The sequence below is a fragment of the Stegodyphus dumicola genome, chromosome X2, assembly GCF_044657685.1.
Source record: "Stegodyphus dumicola isolate Sdum_Otavi_A_Nest chromosome X2, ASM4465768v1".
Lineage (NCBI taxonomy): Eukaryota > Metazoa > Arthropoda > Arachnida > Araneae > Eresidae > Stegodyphus > Stegodyphus dumicola.
This window is the reverse complement of record NC_140781.1, coordinates 172,772,127-172,795,606: the sequence shown is the minus strand read 5'-3', so window position 1 is coordinate 172,795,606 and position 23,480 is coordinate 172,772,127. Positions and strand designations below refer to the sequence as shown.

General features: G+C 31.9%; 1 protein-coding gene across 1 annotated transcript in view; it reads right to left on the bottom strand.

Moving 5' to 3' along the window:
• Positions 1-22,030, bottom strand: part of LOC118192228 (uncharacterized) — a 115,144-nt gene extending 93,114 nt beyond the window's left edge. The window contains exon 1 of the mRNA XM_035363141.2: positions 21,758-22,030. Coding sequence (XP_035219032.1) covers positions 21,758-21,897 — 140 coding nt within the window. The 5' untranslated portion in view covers positions 21,898-22,030. The remainder of the gene's footprint in view (positions 1-21,757) is intronic.
• Positions 22,031-23,480: the final 1,450 nt, after the last annotated feature.

Sequence of the window (23,480 nt, the reverse complement as noted above, 5' to 3'; positions counted from 1 at the left end):
GCAGATATTTATTAAGAAAACATTTTCTAAAAAATACTGCCAACAGCTTTATAAAACGACAGTAAATAACTGTTTTTATTTCCTCTAGATGGCGCTCCGCAGATTTTTATCCTCGTCAAAATTGATTGATTGATGTTCTGATGTTTCCGGATCAGAAGTTCTCTACATTTTCTATAAATGGTTCTCCTGATGCATAATTTAGTCCTGTAGCTAGCTCCCTGGCAACAACGATAACACACACACACACACACACACACACACACAAAAAAAAAAAAAAAAAAAAAAAAAAAAGGAGAGAGAGAGAGAGAAGCGGAGGAAAAGGCATAACAAAATCAAACTATTTATAAACAGTGAAAACGTCTGCTTCGAGCATTTAAATAAATTTTGATTGGCTAATACATACATTACAGATATGAAAGATAACTAAATGTATTAATTATACGTTTATATTTTCTTGCGTACTAAAAGCTCTGTGAAAAACTTATAATAAAAGTGACACAATTACTCTAAAATGTAGAAATGAGTGCACATAGTTTCAAATTTAATTTCAGGCAAAAATGAAATTTGGACTGGTATTGTTCTTAAAAAGAAATTCTATGCATTTCGTGGAAGATAATTAAATAAATGATCATGCTTCTTGAAGCAGTAAAATATTCTACTTTTTAGGCCGGAAGTTTAGTTTAAAAGTTATTCAAATGCCCTTAAGTTCAATTTCCAAAATATTTTCTTTCTTATTAACAGAGTCCTTTGGTCTGTACTTAAGAGACAGAATATTGGAGAACTGTGTAACGACTATTTGCAGACTTCTGCAAGTAAGAAATCCAAAGAAGGGTTAAATTACCCTTTATTCCAACTCAAAATAAGTGAACAGATGGCCCATTATCGGGCTTACAATAAGCCCCCATTCGGGCTTTAATTTAAGATAAAAAATACAAAACTAATCTAATGCCATCCGAAGCTGCACAGAATAAAAATAAACCAGCACAGAATCTAAATAAACCAGCCGAAGCTTCACAGAAGTAACTAACAGAGTTGGCTCTTAAGATCACCAGTGAATATTAACAGGCACGTAACAATGCGCCCGTGAAGCAGATAGCTTAGACGCTCTTCTCTTGAAGTGACCCGGACTTCAGCTTAAATACTCGTTTCTGCAGCATTTATATAAGCTGAAATCCTAAAAACACATTATGGCAAGGAAACGTAGATGAGAACCGAGAAGGCAAAGGAAAGGCTTGTTCCCAAATAATAATAACTATTAGAAAAATTAAATAAACCTTACAACTTAAGTATCCTGTTTTAAAAATTAATACTTGAGGAGTTTCAAATATTCCTGGTTAGTGCAATTTAACATTTAAGCCAACCCAAGAAACCGCTAAAATTTCATTTTAAAATATGGATATTTGGAAGAAAAGAGGGCATAATCAAATCTTCCATTGTTAACTACTGTCAGCCATTCTTCTAATGTTGATTCTGCTTAAGTTATCACAATTCCTTCAATTTTCTTCAGTTCTCAAAATACTTAATAGCTTGGTTAATTAAATTTTCTTCAAACCTTTCACATTCATCTCAGTTTGTGAATTGTAATAACGATACCAATTCCAGTCTATTTTTTCCAAAACTTTTAAATGCCTTATCTCGAAATTTATTTATTTTTAATTTGTTCAGTAGATAGTATACGTACGTATTTTTTTTTTTTTTCAACACTTTATTAGCCCAAAGGGCTATTAATTTCGTTTTGGCATTTTGCGTTGAAAACTTTAAAACGCTGTATCACTTTTCAAATTCACCAAATATTATCGCCCTATGTTATAGTTAAAGAAATTAAATATTGAAGAATCTGCATAAATGTATGTATGCTTCTCGCATTGTGATAAAACAAAGGTACCTAGAGCCATCAAATTTTAAATAACGTAATTCTCCACCAAATATGGGCATCTGGAAACCCTAATTTGGAATCTGGAATTTGTTTTATTATGTATTTCATATTTTGTAAATCCTTAACGAATTTTTGATTAACAAACTCAACGATTTCAAAGCGAGCAATGGTAACACTGTACGGAAAAATGAAAAAAAAAAAAAAAAAAAAAAAAAATTTACGGAGGCACCTGAGGCAAAGCGGTAAATGCGCGCCCCTGTACCAATTAGGTATATCCGTACATTTTTATATCGCAAAATTAATCGCATTTTAGATAAATATCTTAATTCTTTTCGCATAATTATACCATAATTCTCATAAGATTTGTTAATCGTAGCTTTATAAATTCGTAAGAAAGCTAATTTATAGAAGATGAGAATAGTTTATAATTTTTAAATGAAAATGTTAAAAAAATTCCTTTTTTTGTGACAAATAAAAAATTCATTGAAGAAGTATAAAACATATTACATTAATTTTCAAGACTTTTAATAATTTAATTTTCCTTGCTTTTAACGAAGCAAAATCGGCAATGACGTTGTTATTTAATTCCTGTTCAGCCGAAAAAACAAGCCTGTTTGAAATCGCTTCCCCACCCCCAGACCCGGTTTTTGCATATTTTATTTTCAGTTTAAGTTTGCTAATTTGATTTCACCCTAATAATAACTGATAAGTTTAAAAATATTATTAAAGCAATTTTCGAAAATCGCATAAGTTTGAACTACTTTGTATTTCTCAATGATCCTTAAAAGGTGTAATTTTCTTTGGTGACCAGAATTATTGCAATAACGTAGTTTTTGAAAAGCTCTTCTTTTAAAATACCTAAATCCAATGTTGTTAAATTTTAACCAAATCAGGTAGCATTTAAAAACTGGAATCCATTTTATTCAATATTTCATGTCTTCATTAAAGTTGTGAAATGAAAATAACTATCATTTCATTTATTTCTACTATGAAAAAGTACTTTTTGAAAAATTTGTTGATTCAACAATTGACTATTCACAGTCTAATTTTCCAGCCTTTCTTCAAATTCTATTGATATATTCCTCTTAAAGCTAAATTTTCAAATATCTGAAAAATATTTTCGCAATCTAAACTCAAATGGAATTTTTTACAGCGGAAACTGCAGCTACAGTTCAAGTTAATGAAACGGGAGACACTGTAACAGGTACAGAGCAAGCCGTCAGCAAGGCGTTTCCTAAAAAAGCTCTGTCTGGCCAGTTCCATTACTATACCTGGGCTAGCTCCATTCCGTAAATATAAATCAATGTCAAACGTCAGTTCCAACGATAAAGTTTGAAAACTGTGAATACAAACTATAATGAACGTAGGACTTCTATGAATAAATTATTACCATTAATGATTTTGGTAGTTCAGCTGAATTACTGCTTTCTTCGGATTAATAAAAACTATGCAATGACTAGAAACTTGATTGCAGAAAGGCAATAAAGTAAATCAACTAATCAAGGACTGAAGCCGTAGAATACTGGTATTTTTATCCTGAATTTGAGACCTACTAGCCAGAAGAATTAACTCCGAATAGTTTGTAGTCTTCTTAATATAAATCAATACATATTAAGATGTCCGTCAAAAAAGTACCCTTCTTTAGCTACCTGCGAAATTTCATTCACTAAAGTGCAAATCTAAATTTATCTGCTTTTACTATGCCCTAAGTCATATCTAATGAAGCTTTTTTGAAGATCCCATTCAAAAGAGAACTGAAGCGATTAAAATGACTTCGTATTGGTGTAAAAAGTTCTGCTGATTATCATATATGAAAAAATTATTTTAACATACGGTAGACTTCTGCATTAAGAGAAATTACATAAGCATACTTTTGCAATGTACGAGTATAATTCTCATGCTAGTTTAAATTCTGTCCAAGTTTCCGAATATTAATAACCGATTTTAATGCAAAATGTAAGCTGTGATGTCAAACATTTGGATTAATTAAGAAAATAAATAATGAACTTGATATTCATTTGAAAATATTTAAAGGCTAACATATTTTCTAATGTTATAACACTGGAATAGTATGAACGTGCATATAAGTTCATATTTTCGCATTGGGAACTGCTTGTTTTCTTGTTCCGATATCCAATGATACTTAAAAACATTAGATAAAAAAAAAAAAAAAAAAAATTTCGTTCCTTAACGGTAATAAATCATGTTAATTAGATGACGTTAATAAAGCGAAAGACAAAATTTATCACCGTCCTCTTCTATATTCCTATGAAATACGTGATATTTTTTTCCGATACTGTGCATTATGATTCGTTTAAACTAGTTTTTAATGAATATTTTATCAAATTAATAATGAATGCAAATTCTTGAGATTTTAAGTTACATAACTTAATTTCTGCGTGTTTAGAAAAGGATGATTTTGATAGTGACCAACGGAAGTTCTGATCTTAGTGCCTGTGAAAAGTTTTTAGGCAAAATAGGATTGTTACGCATTTTCTGGTGACGATGTTAGAGTGGATAATTATTTAAAGTAGGCTCTTCTTTTTCGATGCAAAAATATCCTCCATTTGCTCCACCTAAGTTAACAATTCTTAACACTCCCTTTGTTCATATGAATGCCAGTGATACAGTGGGATTTCTATGTCTTCCGAAGCAATTTTTGACGAAGATTAAATGGTAGTACTGGAAGCTAATCGTAAGGGTGAACAAGCATATCAAAGAAACTGTTTGCGCTCATTTTTACATAGAAAATAACCGAAGACCACAACACCTAATGAAATCCATTTGTTAGTTTGCATAGGTTGTACTGAAAACACCGTGTAGGGGGGGAACCTAAGTTTGTGGTGCCTAATCTTAAAATATACCACACTGAATTGAAATCTGAACTTACATCAAAGAAATTTCAAGATGTGCCGTCTTGAAAACTTAAAAATTTTTACTGGTGTGTGGGAAAAAAGTCGATGTTAAAGGGGTAACGGTCACTTTTGTATTCCTCTGTTTTACTATTGGTCAATGAATGATCATTCACATACATCTTACCTAAAAATCGAATTTTTTTGAAATTTCTGAAACAAAAAATTTTTAATTTATTTAAATTTTATTGAGAGCTTAAAAGATACACCTTTTTTTATTGTTAATTTTCTTTTTACTGTCATTACTACATACTGATATATGTTTAATAAACAACAAATCTGTTTCTCGTTTCAATATCATTTGGCGCTCTTTAAACGAATGCTTGAAAATAGAGATAATATCTTAATGTTTAAAACATAAATAACCAAACATCCTTTAAATATGGGAAGAAACGCATTAGTTTTTTAGGGCAACTGAAAAAGTCGACTTTCTTACTACAGCTACAGTGAAGGAATTAATGTAAAAAATGCGGCAGCTGATAGAAGAGGGGGGAAAAAAAAAACGAATTATTATCAAAGAGTATTAAAAGATTTAGAAAATGTTCATTTAAAGAATCATACAGGAGGCTGGGGGAGGACATTCACCGCGGCGCACATGAAAAGCTTTTAGAAACTACGAATCCGATTTAAGACAATGCGTGAATTTTATTATCAAGTCCTGGCACGTAATGACCTAATGCGGGTTTTATAAGAGCCAAGAATAGACAGAAAAAATGCCTAATCGATTGAATAAGGGTGCGTGAAGATTTCATGTACAGATGTAGTAGCATGCAGCTGCAGTACATTTATATCTTGATCAAGTAAAATAGGACTGACATACTTTACAGCTCTATTTCGTATACAGTAACCAGGTTGACGACTGTGACATGAACCTTCGCTGAACATAAAAAATAACTTCACCTGAAAACTAAAATCGCTTTATTTTTAAATAGACTGAAGAATAATGTGTTTAGTACAACATTTGTCATATCCTAAACGTAAATTTACACATAACATGAAGCCCTATTTTAAAAAGCAAGTTATTAATTCCCCCCTCTCTGTGAGCGGCAAGCGGCACATAAAAAGCAGATTGCGGAAAAAAGAAAAGGGGGGAGAAAAACTAAAACTGATATTATTAACCTGTAGCTATTATTAATTTAATTATTACTTCACCGACAACGTACGACAATCTTTTTGCCGAGTTAAGAATTATAACCTACAGCAAGAGGACTTGTTAATTTCTTTGCGTGTAAATTTAAACCAAATCTCGCTCACAGAAACGTTTAATAACAAAGAACACTCAAAAGGAAAAATAATTCAAAAAGTTCCACAAAATACGTAGTCCAAGTGTACTTTAGCATTAAGACTTAACAGCGTTTCAAAAGCACCTTTGCGACGTTTTTTACGAAGTTCACAGATCAAATGCATTTAATCCAGGCGACATCTATTTCACACAATCTTAAAATAGTAAATAAATATAGGTCTCATATTATTTTGTGCAAAGTAACTCTAGTAATGAATTCCGCAAACAGAAACTGCATTTGTGTTGCCTCGAAGATTTTGATAAAAATGTCTTGAGAATATTTTAATAAAATAAAAGAGAAGAGAAAACATTTCTGACGGCACTTTAAAAAAATGAACTTTATATTATTTCATTTACCTTATTTTAAATGAATGAAAATCAATTAATATTGTTTTTCTATTGGCAAGTTAAAATATTAAAGTTTCCAGGCTGGATTAAGTAGATACAAAATTTTCGGCAAAAAGCGAGTTAATATGTAATAGACCAGTGGAACGTCAATTAATATTATTTCGGGACCCACTAATTCATAAATATTATCATCAGAAGACCAGATTCACAATTATTTTTGTAACTGTCTTTTCAAATTAAATAATAGTAATGATCATAACGATAATGAAAAGATTCCTCTAAGTTATTGAAGTAAGAAAAGTAAATTAAAGAAATTTAATTTTTAGAAATCTGCATTCAGTGTTAAAATGTCTGCATTCTTTAAAAAAAAAAAAATAAATAAAATAAAATAAAATAAAATCTTTATTATATTACCACTGGAATGAGAGGCCATATTCACAGACATTCCAAGTTCCATTTATATACAGGTCTTCGGCATCAAGTGCAATTATTCAATCAAGGTCACTTAATAAACAAGATCAGGCTAAAGCTCCAAGGTTGAGAAAAACCGAGTTAGAGAATAGTAAATGAAAATTCATCTATTCTGAAAACAACTCAAAGTGAACCTAAATCAATTTCTAATTGCAATTCAGAAAAAATTTGCCAGAATCACTGGAAATATTGCATTAAATTACACAAAATCTGTTGGAAATGATTATGACGATTAGATTATTTATATTAACAAAGCACTCCAGGGCTACCCATTTAATGAGAAGGATGCCTTGGAGGTTTTTATTACAGAAACTGGTTCGTATTCAAGTTACACACAGGAAAACTATGAAAAACACCCATGCAGCCAACTCTTTCGCCCGAATAGAAAATTACAAGTATCTAGCAGTCTTTAATGACTTGGTCACTGGTGATGCCGAGTATAGAAAAACTAACTTCAAAGAACATTAGAAAAGAAGATTGATTAAGAACGCAACTTCATGCAAGAAGGCAAAACTGAAATTACACAAGTCTACATAGATTTTATCATTCTTCATAAAAGCAGACACACAAATTCATTTCACAATAACGTTCGAAACAAGCATGCCAAATTAAGTTTTGTTCATATTTGATATACACTCTTTTGCAAAAAAAATCGAAGCACCAAGAAGGACTTTTGCGATCGTTACGAAATTTGGTATGCAAAAACATCTTGATCGAACATGCAAAGTTTCAAGGCAAATGAATAAGAATTGAGATCATAGCGCGCATTTCTAGCACGCAATTCGCAAAGTATAAAACTAGTAACAGAGGCGGAAAATTTATCTTTTTTGGTTGCTGGCTATTGTAATTCCGTAAAGAAGCAACTGAAGATGCCATTACGACGATATCGAAGACCTTACAGACAACTAAACGACTTTCAACGTGGTCGCATTGCAGGCTTGCGTCAAGCTTGATGGTCATACCGAACAACAGCCCGCCGCCTGCAGCGTACAGACACTGCTCTGCAAAGATGTTGGCAGCAATGGTTGATACAAGGAAATTGCCGACGAAATGAAGGCTCTGGAAGGCCAAGGAGCACAAATGCGAGGCAAGATAAGATGATTATTCGCCAGGCCCGAACCGCCCCGACGGTATTATTGTCGACTATTCAGCGCACTACAGCCACGTCTATACCGCCCACCATCTCACGGCGCTTGTCTGAGGCGGAGTTATGTTCACATAGGCCTTTAAGACGTTTGCCTTTGTCCCCACAACATCGGCGGAGTCGTCTGGAGTGGTTTCACAGCTAATCATCATGGCTGCCATCGTATAGTGTTCAGCGATGAATCTCGCTTCACTCTTGAAGCAGATGACCACCGTGTTCGTGTCTGGAAATAACGGGGCCAGCGGTCCCAATCAGCCATAACCCCTTGGTGTGGGGCGCTATTTCTTATCACAGCAGGTCATCTTTAGTCATCCTCCGTACATCTTTAACAGCTCAACGATATGTTGATACCATCCTGGGGCCATTTTCCAACAGGATAATACCAGGCCACATACCACTCCCATACTTTTGGACTGGCTCCGTGCTGTTGATATTCTTCCTTGGTCAGCAAGGTCACCAGACCTTGAACGAATCGAACATGTCTGAGGCATGGTACGCCGCTAGATTCGGGCATCCCGAAATATCGCAGATCTGGAGCGACAACTGATGAATGCAGGATGACTTTACGAACCTCTACCATTCCTTGCCTCGACAAATTCAAGCATGCATTGCCGCCAGGGGCGGTTCGACCAACTACTAATTTGAGCACTCAATGGGTGATTTTGAGCCGTGACCAAGTACTATGACCTTGATTTTTTAATCATTATTATCTGTGTATGAGCTATACACATATTCAATTTCATCAAAAACAACCACTTCCTTCATGGTGCTTCGATTTTTTTGCAAAAGAGTGTATAAATGCTAATATATATTTTTCAAAAAGCATTATTTTGTTGGAAGATGATTGCACTAAAGCAACAACCAAATACTACTCTGAAAAGTATCAATGTTGATATTAAAAGGGGGACATAGAGACATTTAAAGACACTATTTCTTTGTTAAATGCATTCTTAACTGTTATTCATTATATAATTCTTTCACAGAACTTGCTTCTTTAAAAAATTCGCTTTTTTTCATCTTCTTAAAAACGAGATTTGACATAATTAAAGCAGCTGCTTACTTCAGCCAAAATGCTGTAATTAATCCTTCAATCAGTAATTGACTGTCTTTAAAAATTGTATCATAAAAGACCTCATCACATGAAAAAATACAAAAATCAAAGCAAGTAAGTAGTAATCAAACAAGAGAAAAATCTCTTGTCCAGCAACTATCTTTTCTTGCTGCATTAATTCCATGATACACTAAAAAGGAATGAAGCAAAATGCGACTCTCATCTTTCATATAATAAGATACAGTATTAAAAAAAAAAGAAGAAATATACAATTTTCTTTTGATTATGCCGATATTTCGTTAATTACAGATTGCATGTAGATTAGTTTTAGTTGTCTTCTGTATTGTTTTACTTCAGTAAATGTGCTTGAAGAAGCATAATTTGTGTTTCTATCCTATTACTAAGAAACTCAACGCACAATTTAAACTAGATTGTACATGTATTGCCGGATACAAACTGAATAACGTTTATGTTTATTTTTCTAACGAAATGTCAACTGATTTCCAAAAATAAAACATTGAGTCTGAAATCTCACATATTCAAATAAACAGCATGAAAAAAAAAAAAAAAAAAAAAACACTTAAACAGGAATTCACCACCAAAGCAAAAATGCAAATTGAATATTCAAGTGCTGAAAAGATATTACAAGTATAGGAAGGTGAATATTTTTAGACCCAAATTTACCTATTCCCCTAAAAAATTATATGCTGAATTTATCTTTTTCTGCAAATTAAATTAAAAATAAACAGCTGTTTCTCTTTTTAATTCCAAGACTGAAAAAAAATTTCTAACGACCTATGTATATATATATATATATAATCAGTGTGTAATAATGTGATTTTAAGTTTTCTAAAGAAATTTTACAAACACAATTACAAATTTTGAATTTTATTAGAAATATAATATACAGACTACAAACTAAAGGGATTAAAAATAAAACATACAGAACATAAACTCAAAAGATAATTTAATTTTGACATTATATGGGTTTCATCTGTGTATAAAAAATCCTTTAATGCTGAAATAAAACAATAAAATTTAACATAAACAAGAAAATTAAATCGTAAAATAACAAAATCACAACTGAAAATTGCGTAGGTAATAAAATAAAAACAATAAGTAGTCAGTGCTTCTAATGGCTTTTAGGGAGTAACTCATGGCTGACATTATGATAAAACTGAAAACATGGTCGTAAAGTTCAAACTGTTCTTTAACTGAATAAACAGTTCTGAAATCTCTTCATAACATGTGCTTAAACACTTTCAAACTTTGAAAAATTAATCATAAAAAGGCTTACTGGTAGGTAATAGATTATTTAATTATTGCTGCAAAATATATGAACTATTTGTCTTTAATGAAGGCAAGAAGATAATTTATTACAGTAAAGCATTTGACTATGTGTTTTATAAAAATGCCTTTGTGTAAGACTTTCTAAGAGAAACTAGCAGGTGGTTTTTAGGTTTATGCACCATGAAAACGTCACACAGCTAACATATTCTTAAGCTACGAACTGAATAAAATTACTGTTATCCCATGTTCTTAACAATGCGGTCACTGGTAAACATTGATTTTGTATAAGAATATAAATTCCAGTATAAGTTCCACTACAAGGAATAGCATGAAAAATGCCCATGCCATCAACCTATTGAGAAATTGAATATAATATGAAATACAGTACAAGGGCACCTCAAAGCAGAATTTTAAGAAAGAGGTTTTATGTCGAGCTGGGTCATATGAAACAAGCATGAGAACTACGGTTTATCTTGAAAATAATTTATACATTAAAAAATCAAATAAAAATAAAAATGCAATGAAAGCAGATGCTATAATATTAAAGTAAGACAAAATTTGTCAAAATTTATCACCACTTTTCAGAGGTTTTGCTGGCAATACTTATGTAAGAAATTTTAAAAGGTAAAAGTAAATAAAATTATTTTCAGTGTGAATAAGAATCGAAACACAATTTTATTAAAAACCGACAGCAACAATTTTTAACTATTCAAACAAGTCTCCTAAAATCTTACATAAGAAAATTTTCTGTGCACCATTCTGTCAGATCTTTTTTCATCCTTACCTTTAGTATTATATGTTTGCTGATTGTTGCCCCCAAAAAATGAATAGTTAAACACATGATTATATCAACAGGATATTATCTCATTCACGGGAAATGCATTTAAAAAAGTAGTTCAGAGCAATTATTCAGTAAATTAATATATAAAATCAAGGGTAAATGGTTTATGCCAGGCTACTCTCCAATTTATTGCTCAGATAAAATTTTAGATCACAGCTTCTATTGAATTTCACAAAAGAAAACATTTTATTAATCAAAGTCATTTATTTATAACTTCTAGCCAAATTCAATTTTGTAATGAAAAACCTCCTTAATATACAACTTTCCAACAAAAATAACACTCTAGTTTGGTACACACATATTTTAAAACTAGAATGTCTATGGACTTCTGTGACATTGAAATTGCTGAAACAAATTAATTTTTCATTAAAAAAAATCAAATAATTGCATATATAGATATAATTATAATAAATTTGTATAAAGAAGTTTCTCATAACAAATATTCACACATTTATATAATACACAATATGAGTAAAATGCAAAATACAAGAATATGCACAACATTAGTTGAAACATGAGTTTTTGCATGTACCAAGTTACCTTGTGTCAAAAGAACATTGTTGCTACAAAAATGAAAATTTAGAAGAAAATCTTTACCAGAAAAAGAAAAGTACTGAAGGCTTAATATTTAAATAAGATGAAAGTAGACAAACCTATTGGTGGAAAATATTAAACTTTAATACCTACCATAGGCATCTGTGCACAAGCTCAGAATTTTTAGAATTTTTTTCTAAAGTTAAATTACAGGGGTCAGCTTATGGATCCGCTTATCTAGCAAAAAACATAGGTACTTTTCCGTGAGCTGGGCACAAGCAATAAAATGCCAAATATAGCAGTTTTTTTCTTAAGTTTATGAAAAAAAATAATTTTAAATGAAATGATTTAGTCGTTTTAAGCAAATAGGTTATTTTATTTCTGAAATTGTTTATATTACTGGTTTATTACGTTATCACTAAAACGAAAAATCTGATGTTGGCGATACTGAGCAGCCACATTGTTGTTAGAATTTAACAAACGTGATCACCTGTAGTTTGACATTTGCTGAATAAGAATTTCTCTTTCTGCTCATCCTTTGAAAAAAAAAAAAAAAAGACACATAAAATTAGACCCCACAGATCGTATACCAGACAAGAAATAAACAGCTTAGCTTGGTTTATTTGATTACAGCAAAGCACTACAGGGCTATCTGTCTATGGGAAAGGATGCCTCCGTGGAAGACTTTCTAAGGGAAACTGGCTCATAAACACACTATGCACAGGGAAAACCAAGAAAATGCCCAGGAGTCCACCAGCTGCTGAGCAGTAAAGCTGCTGATCACTGGTAGTTCTGACCTGGGTTTGATTTCAGGTGAATGGACTCGCTGCATAGGCATTTTTATGTGTAATGTGTGTAACATATTTCCCATGTATAATGTGTATACAACCCAGTTTTCCTTAGAAAGTCCTCCATGAAGATGCCTCTTACCTTTGGCATACAGCCCTAGTGTGTTTTGCCGTAATCCCAATATGAAAATGCCACTTTACCCCTCAGCCGCTGGTGAGCCAGAATGAATGGAAAAAATGTGCTAGCTTCAGAGGGTTACAAGAATTAAAACTACCGTCATCAGCATCTGGAGTTTTATTTTACAGCAAATTAATTGGAAAATATTTCAACTGTTTTACCTGCTTGGCAATACTCTCACAATCATGGTGATATGCTTGAACGTTAGTGATATATATATATATTTTTTTTCCATTTTGGTTTATATATGAGTTTTGACTTTTGGATAAATTTCTGAAGAAAAAAATGCTCTCTCAGCTTATATTCAGAAATATGTGTAATCAGTTGTTCTCAAACAGCATAAAATTTTCAGAAACATTTGTACTATGATAATGGGGTCATTATAATTGTGATTATTTAAAAAAAACTAAACAAGATAGATACTTCAATACATTTCTCAAATTTAATAATTTTAAAAAATATAACAATTAATTAGCTGGAAAAAGATAAACAAAAGAAAATTAATTTAAATTAGTTAAGTAACAGATTATTTTATTCATACACTAATTTATTTATTTTTTCTATGAACCAAAAAGAATCTCTGTAACGATATACTTTTGGATAATTAAAAACTAAACAAATATGTAACAAACTAGCAATAGCCTATTTGATTAATCTATTCTTATTATGTAGTAACTGATCATTTGTAGACAACAGCAGAAATAATTTAAAATTCTTATTATGTAGCAAATGATCATTTATACACAACAGTAGAAATAAAAATCAATCAATTTTATTTCACTCAGCAGTTGGATAACGAATTTATATGTAAATTAAGATGAATACTATAATGCCTACATGCAACTTAGCAATGCTGCATAACTGTAGCACAAATATGCAAGCATTTGATCGCTCACACTGCAGTACTTCCAGAGTGTGTTTATTACTCAAAGCACTATGATCAGAAACCAAGTACTACACCATTGATTTCAGGTATTCTTATCCCAGTAAGCTGAATTCTGTTATTCTATAAAATTCATTTCAGTTTTCAAAGCTTTAGGATTAGCAAATGAAAAATTTTTTAATTAGAAAAAAAAAAAAAATGTTCGGCATATAATGCTAAACTATTATCCATCTGAGAGACATTGAGACACAGGTTTCTCTTCTACAGAAGCAAAAAAAATTTTACCACAACCAGAAATTCTTTTTTTATGCCTGGAGGACAGCAATTTATACCTTGATCACTTCCTAAATCAACAGTTTTATTCAAAACCTGTGCCAAATTAAAGTTGCTTTTCTTCAGTATATATATTTCCAATCACATTAAATCTCTATCACACTGAAAAATGCAAGACACATAATTTTTTCCTAGGTATGTGCTCTTGAAGATGCAGTTTAAAAGGAAACTCCAATGTGTACCTTTTCACTCCAAGATCCAAAATAATATTTACTGCGGATTGCTTAGTCAATCAGAAGCAAGGTAAAAAATGGCTAAGAATTGCTTTCAGCTATTGTGACACACCTGTGACATCAAACTCAGGTTAGTGATGAAAAAGAACCCTACGTATGTGAACAAAATTCCAAGAAATGTTCCATGTATGAGGAAATGTAACGTAACACAATGAACTGATGTAAACCAAAAGTATTTCATTGCTTTGTAAACTCTAGTTTTATGTTTAAATAAGTTTCATGAAGAAATTATACTTAAATTAGTATAATTTATCTCAAATTTCAATGATTTATTTAATAAATCATTGAAATTACTATATTTATCTGTATTGAAGACTGAAATTTTAAGCCTTTTATATATAATTATTTATATGAGTATTCAATTGCAGTTGAAGCTAATTAGCTTTAAAGTTCAAGGTCCAAAATGATTCAACCATCAGGCAGAAGCCCTACATGCTTCCAGCCCTCAAAGACAATCAAAATATATAGACCTGTTAGTGAATGCAGTTCAAGGATTTCATAATATCTTCTCTTATCACTACTATTTTAACAAGTCTTTCAGATCAAGAGATTTTGTGAAGATGTTACACTTTCACCAACACAAATGCCTTACATGCGATTCAAACTGGAGTACAACATTATAATAGCCAGCATTTACTAGCCATCATGCCATCGTCAGTGATATAGCAAATCTGTGCCATTATCAAAATTCTAGATATAAGAGTGGTACATATACTTGAAGGATACATTTATGTAATCATCATGCCAAATCTGAATTTATGCCACAATTTTGAATAAAGATGGGATCATAAATAAATACAAGCATATTTACAAAATAATTTCACCAGCAATACGATGCCTTTCTTTCAGCTAACTTAGGCAATTTCATTAAGTATATAGAATATTAACAAAAATCTACATATAAAAATATGCACGGAAAAATTAATGTAAATTTCTGAATCCCCTCCCAACAATTCCAGTCAATTTTATCTTAAACTTTATTTGAATTGAAGACATCCAATTTTGCATAAAATAGAAGGATTAATTACTATTATGTTCTAAAAAGAAATTCATCAAAAATAAAAAGTTATACTCTGAATTTATACAATTTTGCATTAGCTGTACATTGATATTAGTATTAAATATACTTAATTCAGATATCTTCACATTGTAGTATATATATTATAACAGATTACTAGGCATTTTAGAGAGAGTGGAAGCATAAAAAACAACTCTGCCCTTGCCCCTACGATTTGAACATTAATCTTTCAAATGTTAACGAGATGTGCTAACTACTTATATCACAAAAATGCACAGAAGGAAATGCAATTCCTTAGAACAATAATTTTTTTTATGACCCTGTGCCTTACCTTTCCATTATATTACTACTTGTAGAAAACAATATCGTAGTCACCAACTTGTTTTACCACCAGAAATCAAATGAAAATTAAAAAAACAACTGTTGTTTAATGACCTTACCTACTTAAATACAAGTAGGCAAATAATTTGTTAAAGATTTTTTATTTAAACTTGAGTAAAACTTGTTATATGATTCTGTCTACTTACACGTTGTTTCTTTTATGGTATAAGCTAAAGCAAGGCCAGCACCTGTCCATCCATGTAGCCATATTAAATATCACCAAGTTTTTGCTAAGTGCTAAGCTTCAATCCTAATTAGAATTCCAAGGAAGAATATCCTAGGGGTATTCTCCCTTAGAACACTCTGAGGGCAGAGTCCTCTATCCCAACCTATGAATAAGATTTCAGCTCAGCATGTATTATGAGTACCTTCTTGTCACACAGACATTATATGCTTACAAACATCCATGTCTTGTTCAGGTTTCGAGACCAGGCAGGTATGACAGTCAGCATCACTAACCATTATCCATTCTGGGCAGCTCTGTCTACTTATTTGATTACATGAGATCATGATACTAGGCAGCATTAATATAACTAACAGCAATTTTTTAAGTATTTTACGGCTGACCATGAAAGTTGGCGGAAATCATGCCAATCAGTGGGATGCCATTAATGCACTAGAGGTACTAGCCTAGTTCCTTAACATTTTATGCATTAACATCCTAAACTATAATTTTACCTAACATTCAAAAGCATTGAAAGGAACATCATTTAGTGAAAGCTGAAGAAAGGGATTGCTATTTATTCAGATAATGAATAAATAAAAATTACAGATAAGTAACACATAAAAAAATTTAAATTGCATTTCATAGTTTTTTATGTTCCATCACCACTGTTTATCTATTTCCAAATAAAATCTCGCATCATACTCATTAACTCAGTTTTTTCGAAACCCAATTTTAGTCTATTCACTTGAATGCATTGTTTCACTTTTCATTTGAATCTGTTGCCATTCGGCAAAATATAAGATATTTAGCTTAAAGTATATTTAAGGGTGCCCCTTGGATTATCGCTAAGCTGTTGCTTCATTTATGGAAACCTGGATAGTTGAATGCTATGGAAATCCTATTATGACGTAATTGGTTGCATGACTGCGGTGAATTTGAATGATGGGAAAAGATTTGTAAAGGCTTGTTTGTGTGTTGGATGTTGGTTAGGAAGTCCGCTGTTATTTTGTGGTTTACGTGGTAAAATGGCTGAACGCGGTAAGATTAATTTGAAGTTTCTGTACGATTCAGAACGGAAGGGGAAAAGCATTAATTGACTGCTATGTAAATGAAGGTTTACTTAGTAGGCATATTAAGTGTCCTGTTTGTACGAAGGAAATGCGCTTGGTCGAACGTCGAAGAATACTGACTCTACGGAAGATATTTTTGACTCTTATTTTTGTGAATATATGTGCCGATGCCAGTATACAGATTCTAGTTCAGATAATTTTAGAAAGTTTCTGGATGCTGTTAAGGAATTTTGTTTGACTGAAGACACGGAAATTCTTAATAAGGTAAGTGGATATTTCCTTTGTGTAGTGCTAAGATGAATTTCCTTTTTTATGTTATTTCATTGTTTGACTTAAAATGTAGTTGATTGAGATTATATATTTTTTGCTGGCTGCTCCCTTGACTTTTTAAGTGACAATAGATCGATGTGTACGGACAAGTCAAGGGAGTGTGCAGTGCCAAGTTTGTGCAACTCCTTGACTTGTTATTTTGGATTTGTGTAGCAGCAATTTTTTAACCCAAAAATTGCCGCTACAAAGGCAAAATAACAAGTCAAAGAACTGCACAAACTCTGTGTCCATGTACCGCCAAAAATCACCAAGGGGCACTTGTAAATATATTTTTATTGATATTTATTTATCTTTCAGGCTGATCTTTGGAATATGGTAACAGGTAGTTTGGCGACATTTTGGAAGAAGGTTACTACCTAGGACTTTGGGAATAATGTGAGAAGTACTCAGTTCCGATTACGCATTATTTTGTGTGAGGGAAATGAGAGATCATGAGATAAGTCATGTAACATTAATGGACGAATCACTGTTCTTTAATCGGAAAAGGGGGTATATTTGTAAAAATATCTGCTGTACTTTATAGCAGTAGTTTCATTCTATGTTCTGTGAAACAGTGTTGTTTAATATTTGGATCCCATGGCCGTATATAAAGTAAATCCGAAATTTTTATTGCGTTTTTGTGTAATTGAAATGAATTGCTTAATTGCGGATAAGTATGAATGTCCAATATGTGGGAATGAAATGAGATTGTGTGAAAGGAAGGATATTACAGATAGTTTGAATGGTGGTGCAAGAAACCTGGTGAAAATGGACATTTTGTGATCCGTCATGCACTCAAGATTCTGTAGAAGATTAGGTAAGTTAGTATTTTTAATTATTTGAGGATATTATATTTATGCATTGTTCTAAATGTAAGGAGTAAATAAATTAATATGGTATTATTGGAAAATTGTTATTAGCAATGATTTAGTTTAAAGTAATTAGGATTGTAAGCTAATTTTTATTAATTTAATGTATGTACTTATTTATATTTTAAGTAGTGTTTTTTAATTTAATTATATTTTAAATTAATGATCGTGATTTTGAGAGTTATATGTTTGTAGGATTTTGAAATACGTTTGAGTAGAAGTAAATGTGCATGGAAAGAATTTAAGTATTTGACATTAAGTATTTGTAATCATTTTTAATGTTTTGTTATAAATTCGTTGGTGACATTTATAATAGATAATTTAGAGGTAAAAGTTTTTGGGGTACTTACGTATTAACGCAACCAGGCCAAAATTCGCATAAATCGCCAAATTTGGCGACCCTACTTACGACAACCCTACGCATTATACGTAGTTTTGTAAAAAGAAAAAATAACACTGGGCGTGTAATACCACAGCAATGGGTTTTCGGCGGAATTTGCCCAGAAAAGAAAGAGACTTTTTTGGTTACTGTACCTAACAGAAGCGCCGTTACCCTCATGGAAAAAATTTGCGAAAATATCAAGGAAGGAAGCATCATTTATTCGGATTGCTGGAAAGGATACAATATAAGTGAGTTCGAAAATGCTGGATTTCTGCATGGAACTGTTCATCACAAATATAACTTTGTGGATCCCAACACAGGCGTTCACACATAACATGTAGAGCGCATGTGGGGCTCAACCAAATGGCGCAACAAAAACAGAGAGGAACAGCCCGTCATCATCTTGACTCATACCTTATTGAATTTATATGGCACCAAGCTCAAGCTGTTAATGGCGAAGACGGTTTTCAATCAGTGCTAAAAGCAATAGCCAAAAGATTTCTGCCGAAAAAATAATTCTGCAACTTATTCAAATTCGAAACCAGAAGGGTTTAATTGCTATTTTATATTTTAAAACAAAATAATATAAAAAACTGTATTAAAAATTATCTGTAATTAATAAATGTACATTTTCTTTCTATTCATACTTTTTTACTCAAACTTACAAATCGCGCCAACCTGGTTGCGATAATACGTAAGTACCGTTTTTGGATATTTTATTTATTTTATACGTGCAAATGTCCATCCTTGGAATGGGTATATACTTTTTCGCAATCGGGTAATTTCATATATGTCCTTTTTACCGAATTTAAAGATTCACAAAATTTTCATGCATTTTCGTGAAATTTTTCTAATTTATGAGAAAAAAGCAGTGTACATGGATATAGTGAAGAGTGTGAGCAATGCCATTTTTGTGCAATTCTGGGATGTTTTTTTAAGTAAAAATAAGTCGACGTGTACATGGTTTAATTATATTTTAATTAAATGATAGTTATTTTGTGAATTATATGTTTTGTAGCAATTTGGTATACGTTTGAGTGGAAGTAAACGTGCATGGAAATAATTTAAATATTTGACACTAAGTATTTGTAACCATTTTTAATGTTTTGTTATGAATTCGTTGGTGACGTTTATAATAGATAATTTAGAGTTAAACGTTTTTGGATACTTTATTTATATTATACGTGGAAATGTTCATCCTTGGATAGGGTATATACTTTTTCGCGATCAGGTAATTTCATATATATGTGCTTTTTACCGAGTTTAAAGATTCACAAAATTTTCCTGCATTTTCGTGCAAATTTTTGTAATTTATGAGAAAATAGCTGTGTAGATAGATAAAGTCAAGAGTGTGCGCAATGCCATTTTTGTGCAATTCTGGGATGTTTTTTTAAGTAAAAATAAGTCGACGTGTACATGGTTACTGTGTATGTGCGATTTTGAAAAACGCGGCAAGGAGTTTACGATTCTGCACTTTTTCCCAATTTTGCAGTTAATATTTGTCATGATTAAGCAGTTTTGTTCCATAAAATTTCTAGCATAAGTGTAATTCGGCTAGCAGATTGTTGGAAAAAGTGTTGAGTAAATAAAAAGAAAAGAAACATGTCTTTACTTCGTGAAAACAAAATGGCGGCGAAAAAAAAATGGGGGTTGCTGTAGCAGAGTTGGTCGCCAAATTTTCGCCAAGTTACCATAATCCAAAGATCAACCATCTTTCAAATTCAATCTGACTGTTACTGATTACCAAAATAAGCTATTTAAAAGCGACAAATGCAACTGTTAAGAATATTATTTTTCATGTTTTAATCTGGTTAAATTTAAGTAAAATGCATTTAATTCAAGAGATATCTAGTTAAAAACATTAGAATATTTTTATAGAAATATGTTATTATTTTTCACTCTGCCATCTCTATTGATAAACTTATAAGGTATTTCTCCCGCCTTCTTGGCATGTCTTCGTGGTGTCATGGTCTGCACGCTGGGCGCGTATTCCAGAGGTAAGTGTTCTGATTCCCGGCGAAGCTGTTGCTAATTTTTCATCCTGCCTGCTTCCAAAATACCTAATGTCTCTACAGTGGTGCCCAAACTAAAAGGGTTGTGAATGATGATTTTTCTCACCCAGGGTTTGGCAACTGGGTCCCCTAAAAACCCCAGTCGCCCTTTAAAAGGGGGAGTATATAAGGTATTCCTCCTGCCTTCTTGGCATGCTGTTGTGGTGTGGTGGTCTGCATGCTGGGCACATATACCAGAGGTTTTAAAAGAGCTCTATTTGGCAACTGTTAAAATCTGAACCAGTTTCTATAGACTGTAACAGAAGTTATCATGCAATTCTTTAATTAATCAAAATCATTCTCTACTGCTTTGGACAAACAACCTTTTTGTCCCAATAAAGATGAATTCTTCACATAATTTTTTCCCAAATTTTATTCAATGCTGTTAACTACTTATAAATATCAATGCAGTTTACAATTACCTGCCCCAAAGAGTACATTCTGGTCATTAAAAGAAAAGTGCAATTCTTTTAGATATACAAGAAAAAATATAGAGAAGATGGGGGAAAATGCAATCCTAATGCAATGAGGTCAGAAATTTAGTACTATTCTGTTATCGGGGGGGGGGACTGGATCCAGAAATTTATGTACGTATGTGCATGCATGTAGATGTATATTATGTAAGCATGAATGTGTGTGTATACATATACATATATATGAACATATATACATACATAGACACATGCATACATTTCTGAATCCGGTCTCGATAACAGAAAAGTACCAGAAATTTTAGTCATAGCTACAGAAAATTAATAACTCTTTTGAAATTCCTAGCCAAAAAGGTACCTATGACAGTTAAAATAGTTACTGATTTTAATCTAAACAAGTAAATTAATAATTAACTATGTAATAGTTAATGATTTTAATCTAAACAATTGCAAATAAATGCATCATCTAATATATAACATTTACAGTGCCTATTAAGTTCTCATATAACATGGTACAAGAACACACATCAGAGCAAAAAAAAAGGGGGGAGTTAAAGAATACTACTAGAACAAAATGAAATTAAACAAAGCTAACAGATGCAATTAAGTATGTAATAATATTGATATGAGTGTTTATAAAACAGACACATGCAATCGATTTTATCTTTGTAGTAATTTATGGCATGACTTAGGAAACATGAAAGAAAAAGTTCACTGAAAATTGTTGCCCTTGAAATATCTTTCTACTGTGGAAGTACCATTTCTCAAAGCATGACACCACTTAAGACCTGACCCGAAACTACATTACTCTTTGTTAGGAAAACACCTAATATACCTACCGATATCTTTTTACGTACAAGCTACTTCAATAATATTATTTACATTAGGCGTAGTGTGTTAAACATAATTTTCTTACCCAGTTCTAACAACATCAAACACCGTTTTACACTTTAAACCGTTGGGTGCTGCAAGAGGGCTCGACTTTTTTTCATTTTTGCAATCTAATTCCCTCCATTCAGCTTCAAACCAAGCACTGCCCAAATGCTCAGCAACCATCGTTCACACATCGAACCGCTCTGCCACGAAAAGTTAACAGTGCTAGACAGAAAGACAAAACAAATAATAGCTGCTTACACTGAACCGCAAAGTCTTTTGACCCATTAAAAGAAAACCGACCAATACGCAAGTTAAAGGCATGGCTAGAAAAGGGAAAGTTTTGTGACTGAATGAAATGTAAAGAAGAGATAAAAGGCAAAACAAAAGATAATGAAAAAATATTAGTTTTATTACCCCTCAGAAGAACATGGAGAAATTGCATTTAAAGACACTAAGAAAAAGGAAGAGAAATTTTAATGCAATCCACTATCTCGAGTAATGTGTTACATGTGTAATATACATGCTGCTGTTGTGTTTTGTAAATCTGCTAAACGGCTGTAAATGATATTAAATTCTTTAGAGAGATAAAGCAGAGTTTTTTTTTTTTTTTTTTTTTTTTTCAATTTTGAAAGGACTATTAAAATGTTTTCCCAGTTTTAGATCGATTTTTAGCTCCAACGTCTGCGGTTTTATCTTACTACAGCTCTGGAAGGAAGTATCTACCCGTACGACGTCGGACGGCTAGCTCAAACATGGTAAATGCTAAATGTACGACTGGTTGCGCAGAGACCATCTGCACATGAACATGCCTCCAATGTGCCATGCGAATCGAGCGCCATTTTGTTCTCGAACGTGGTGGGATGGTGTAGTGGTGAGTATACAAGTGATATCTATTGTTCCAAATTTTAAGTTGAAATTCAAATAAATTAAAATTCTAATGCTTTTTCCACTTAAATGAATAGTCTTTTTGATTAATTTTAATCATTATTTTTTTTCTTGCACAGACCGCAATTATAAGCATAATTCGTTTTCTGCTGAATGTATAGGTAAGAATTATTTTTGATTTTGTAAATATTTAATTATCTTTGAATACAAAATTATTTATGAATTGTATATAGTTTATTGGTTTGTGTGTGCAGTTAAAAGGAAGAAAAAAAATTCGTGTCGTTTATGTACTTATTCACCCATTTTTCTTTAAATACTGCGAAATGTAATATATTCTTGTATTTCTGTGTTCTTTTGAACAAATATACTCATTTTTTCATGTTCTCTTTGATATCGTATTAATAGTAATGTTAAATATCTGGCTGAGCAAATATTTTGGTTATCTGCCCTCAACTTTCCAGACGTTATTGGAAATCAGTTTTAATAATGCATCTAGTTGAACATGCTTAGCCAGAAACATTAACATATTAACTTCAGCCGAGCTAGAGCGTGTAATATTAATACCAAAAGCCTAACATTCTATGTACACTTATTGTAAGCAATTCTAGTATTATTCTGTTATTTGTAGCGAAATTAAAAATTGCAGCAAGAAGCAGTAGCTTTTGCTGTGATGGTTGTTTTGTTATTCAGCCCAGTTAATGTTCTCTTGCCTATATGCAGCGTGGTGTGGGTGTGATGTGGCTATTCTCATTCTTGATTGTAAGGTAAAATTAAAATTTATAATCCATTATTTGCTTAAATGAATAGGTTTTCAATTGTAATTATTTATGTTAATTCATTTTTTTAAAGCAAACTGGTAAATGCGATCTGGCGATCTT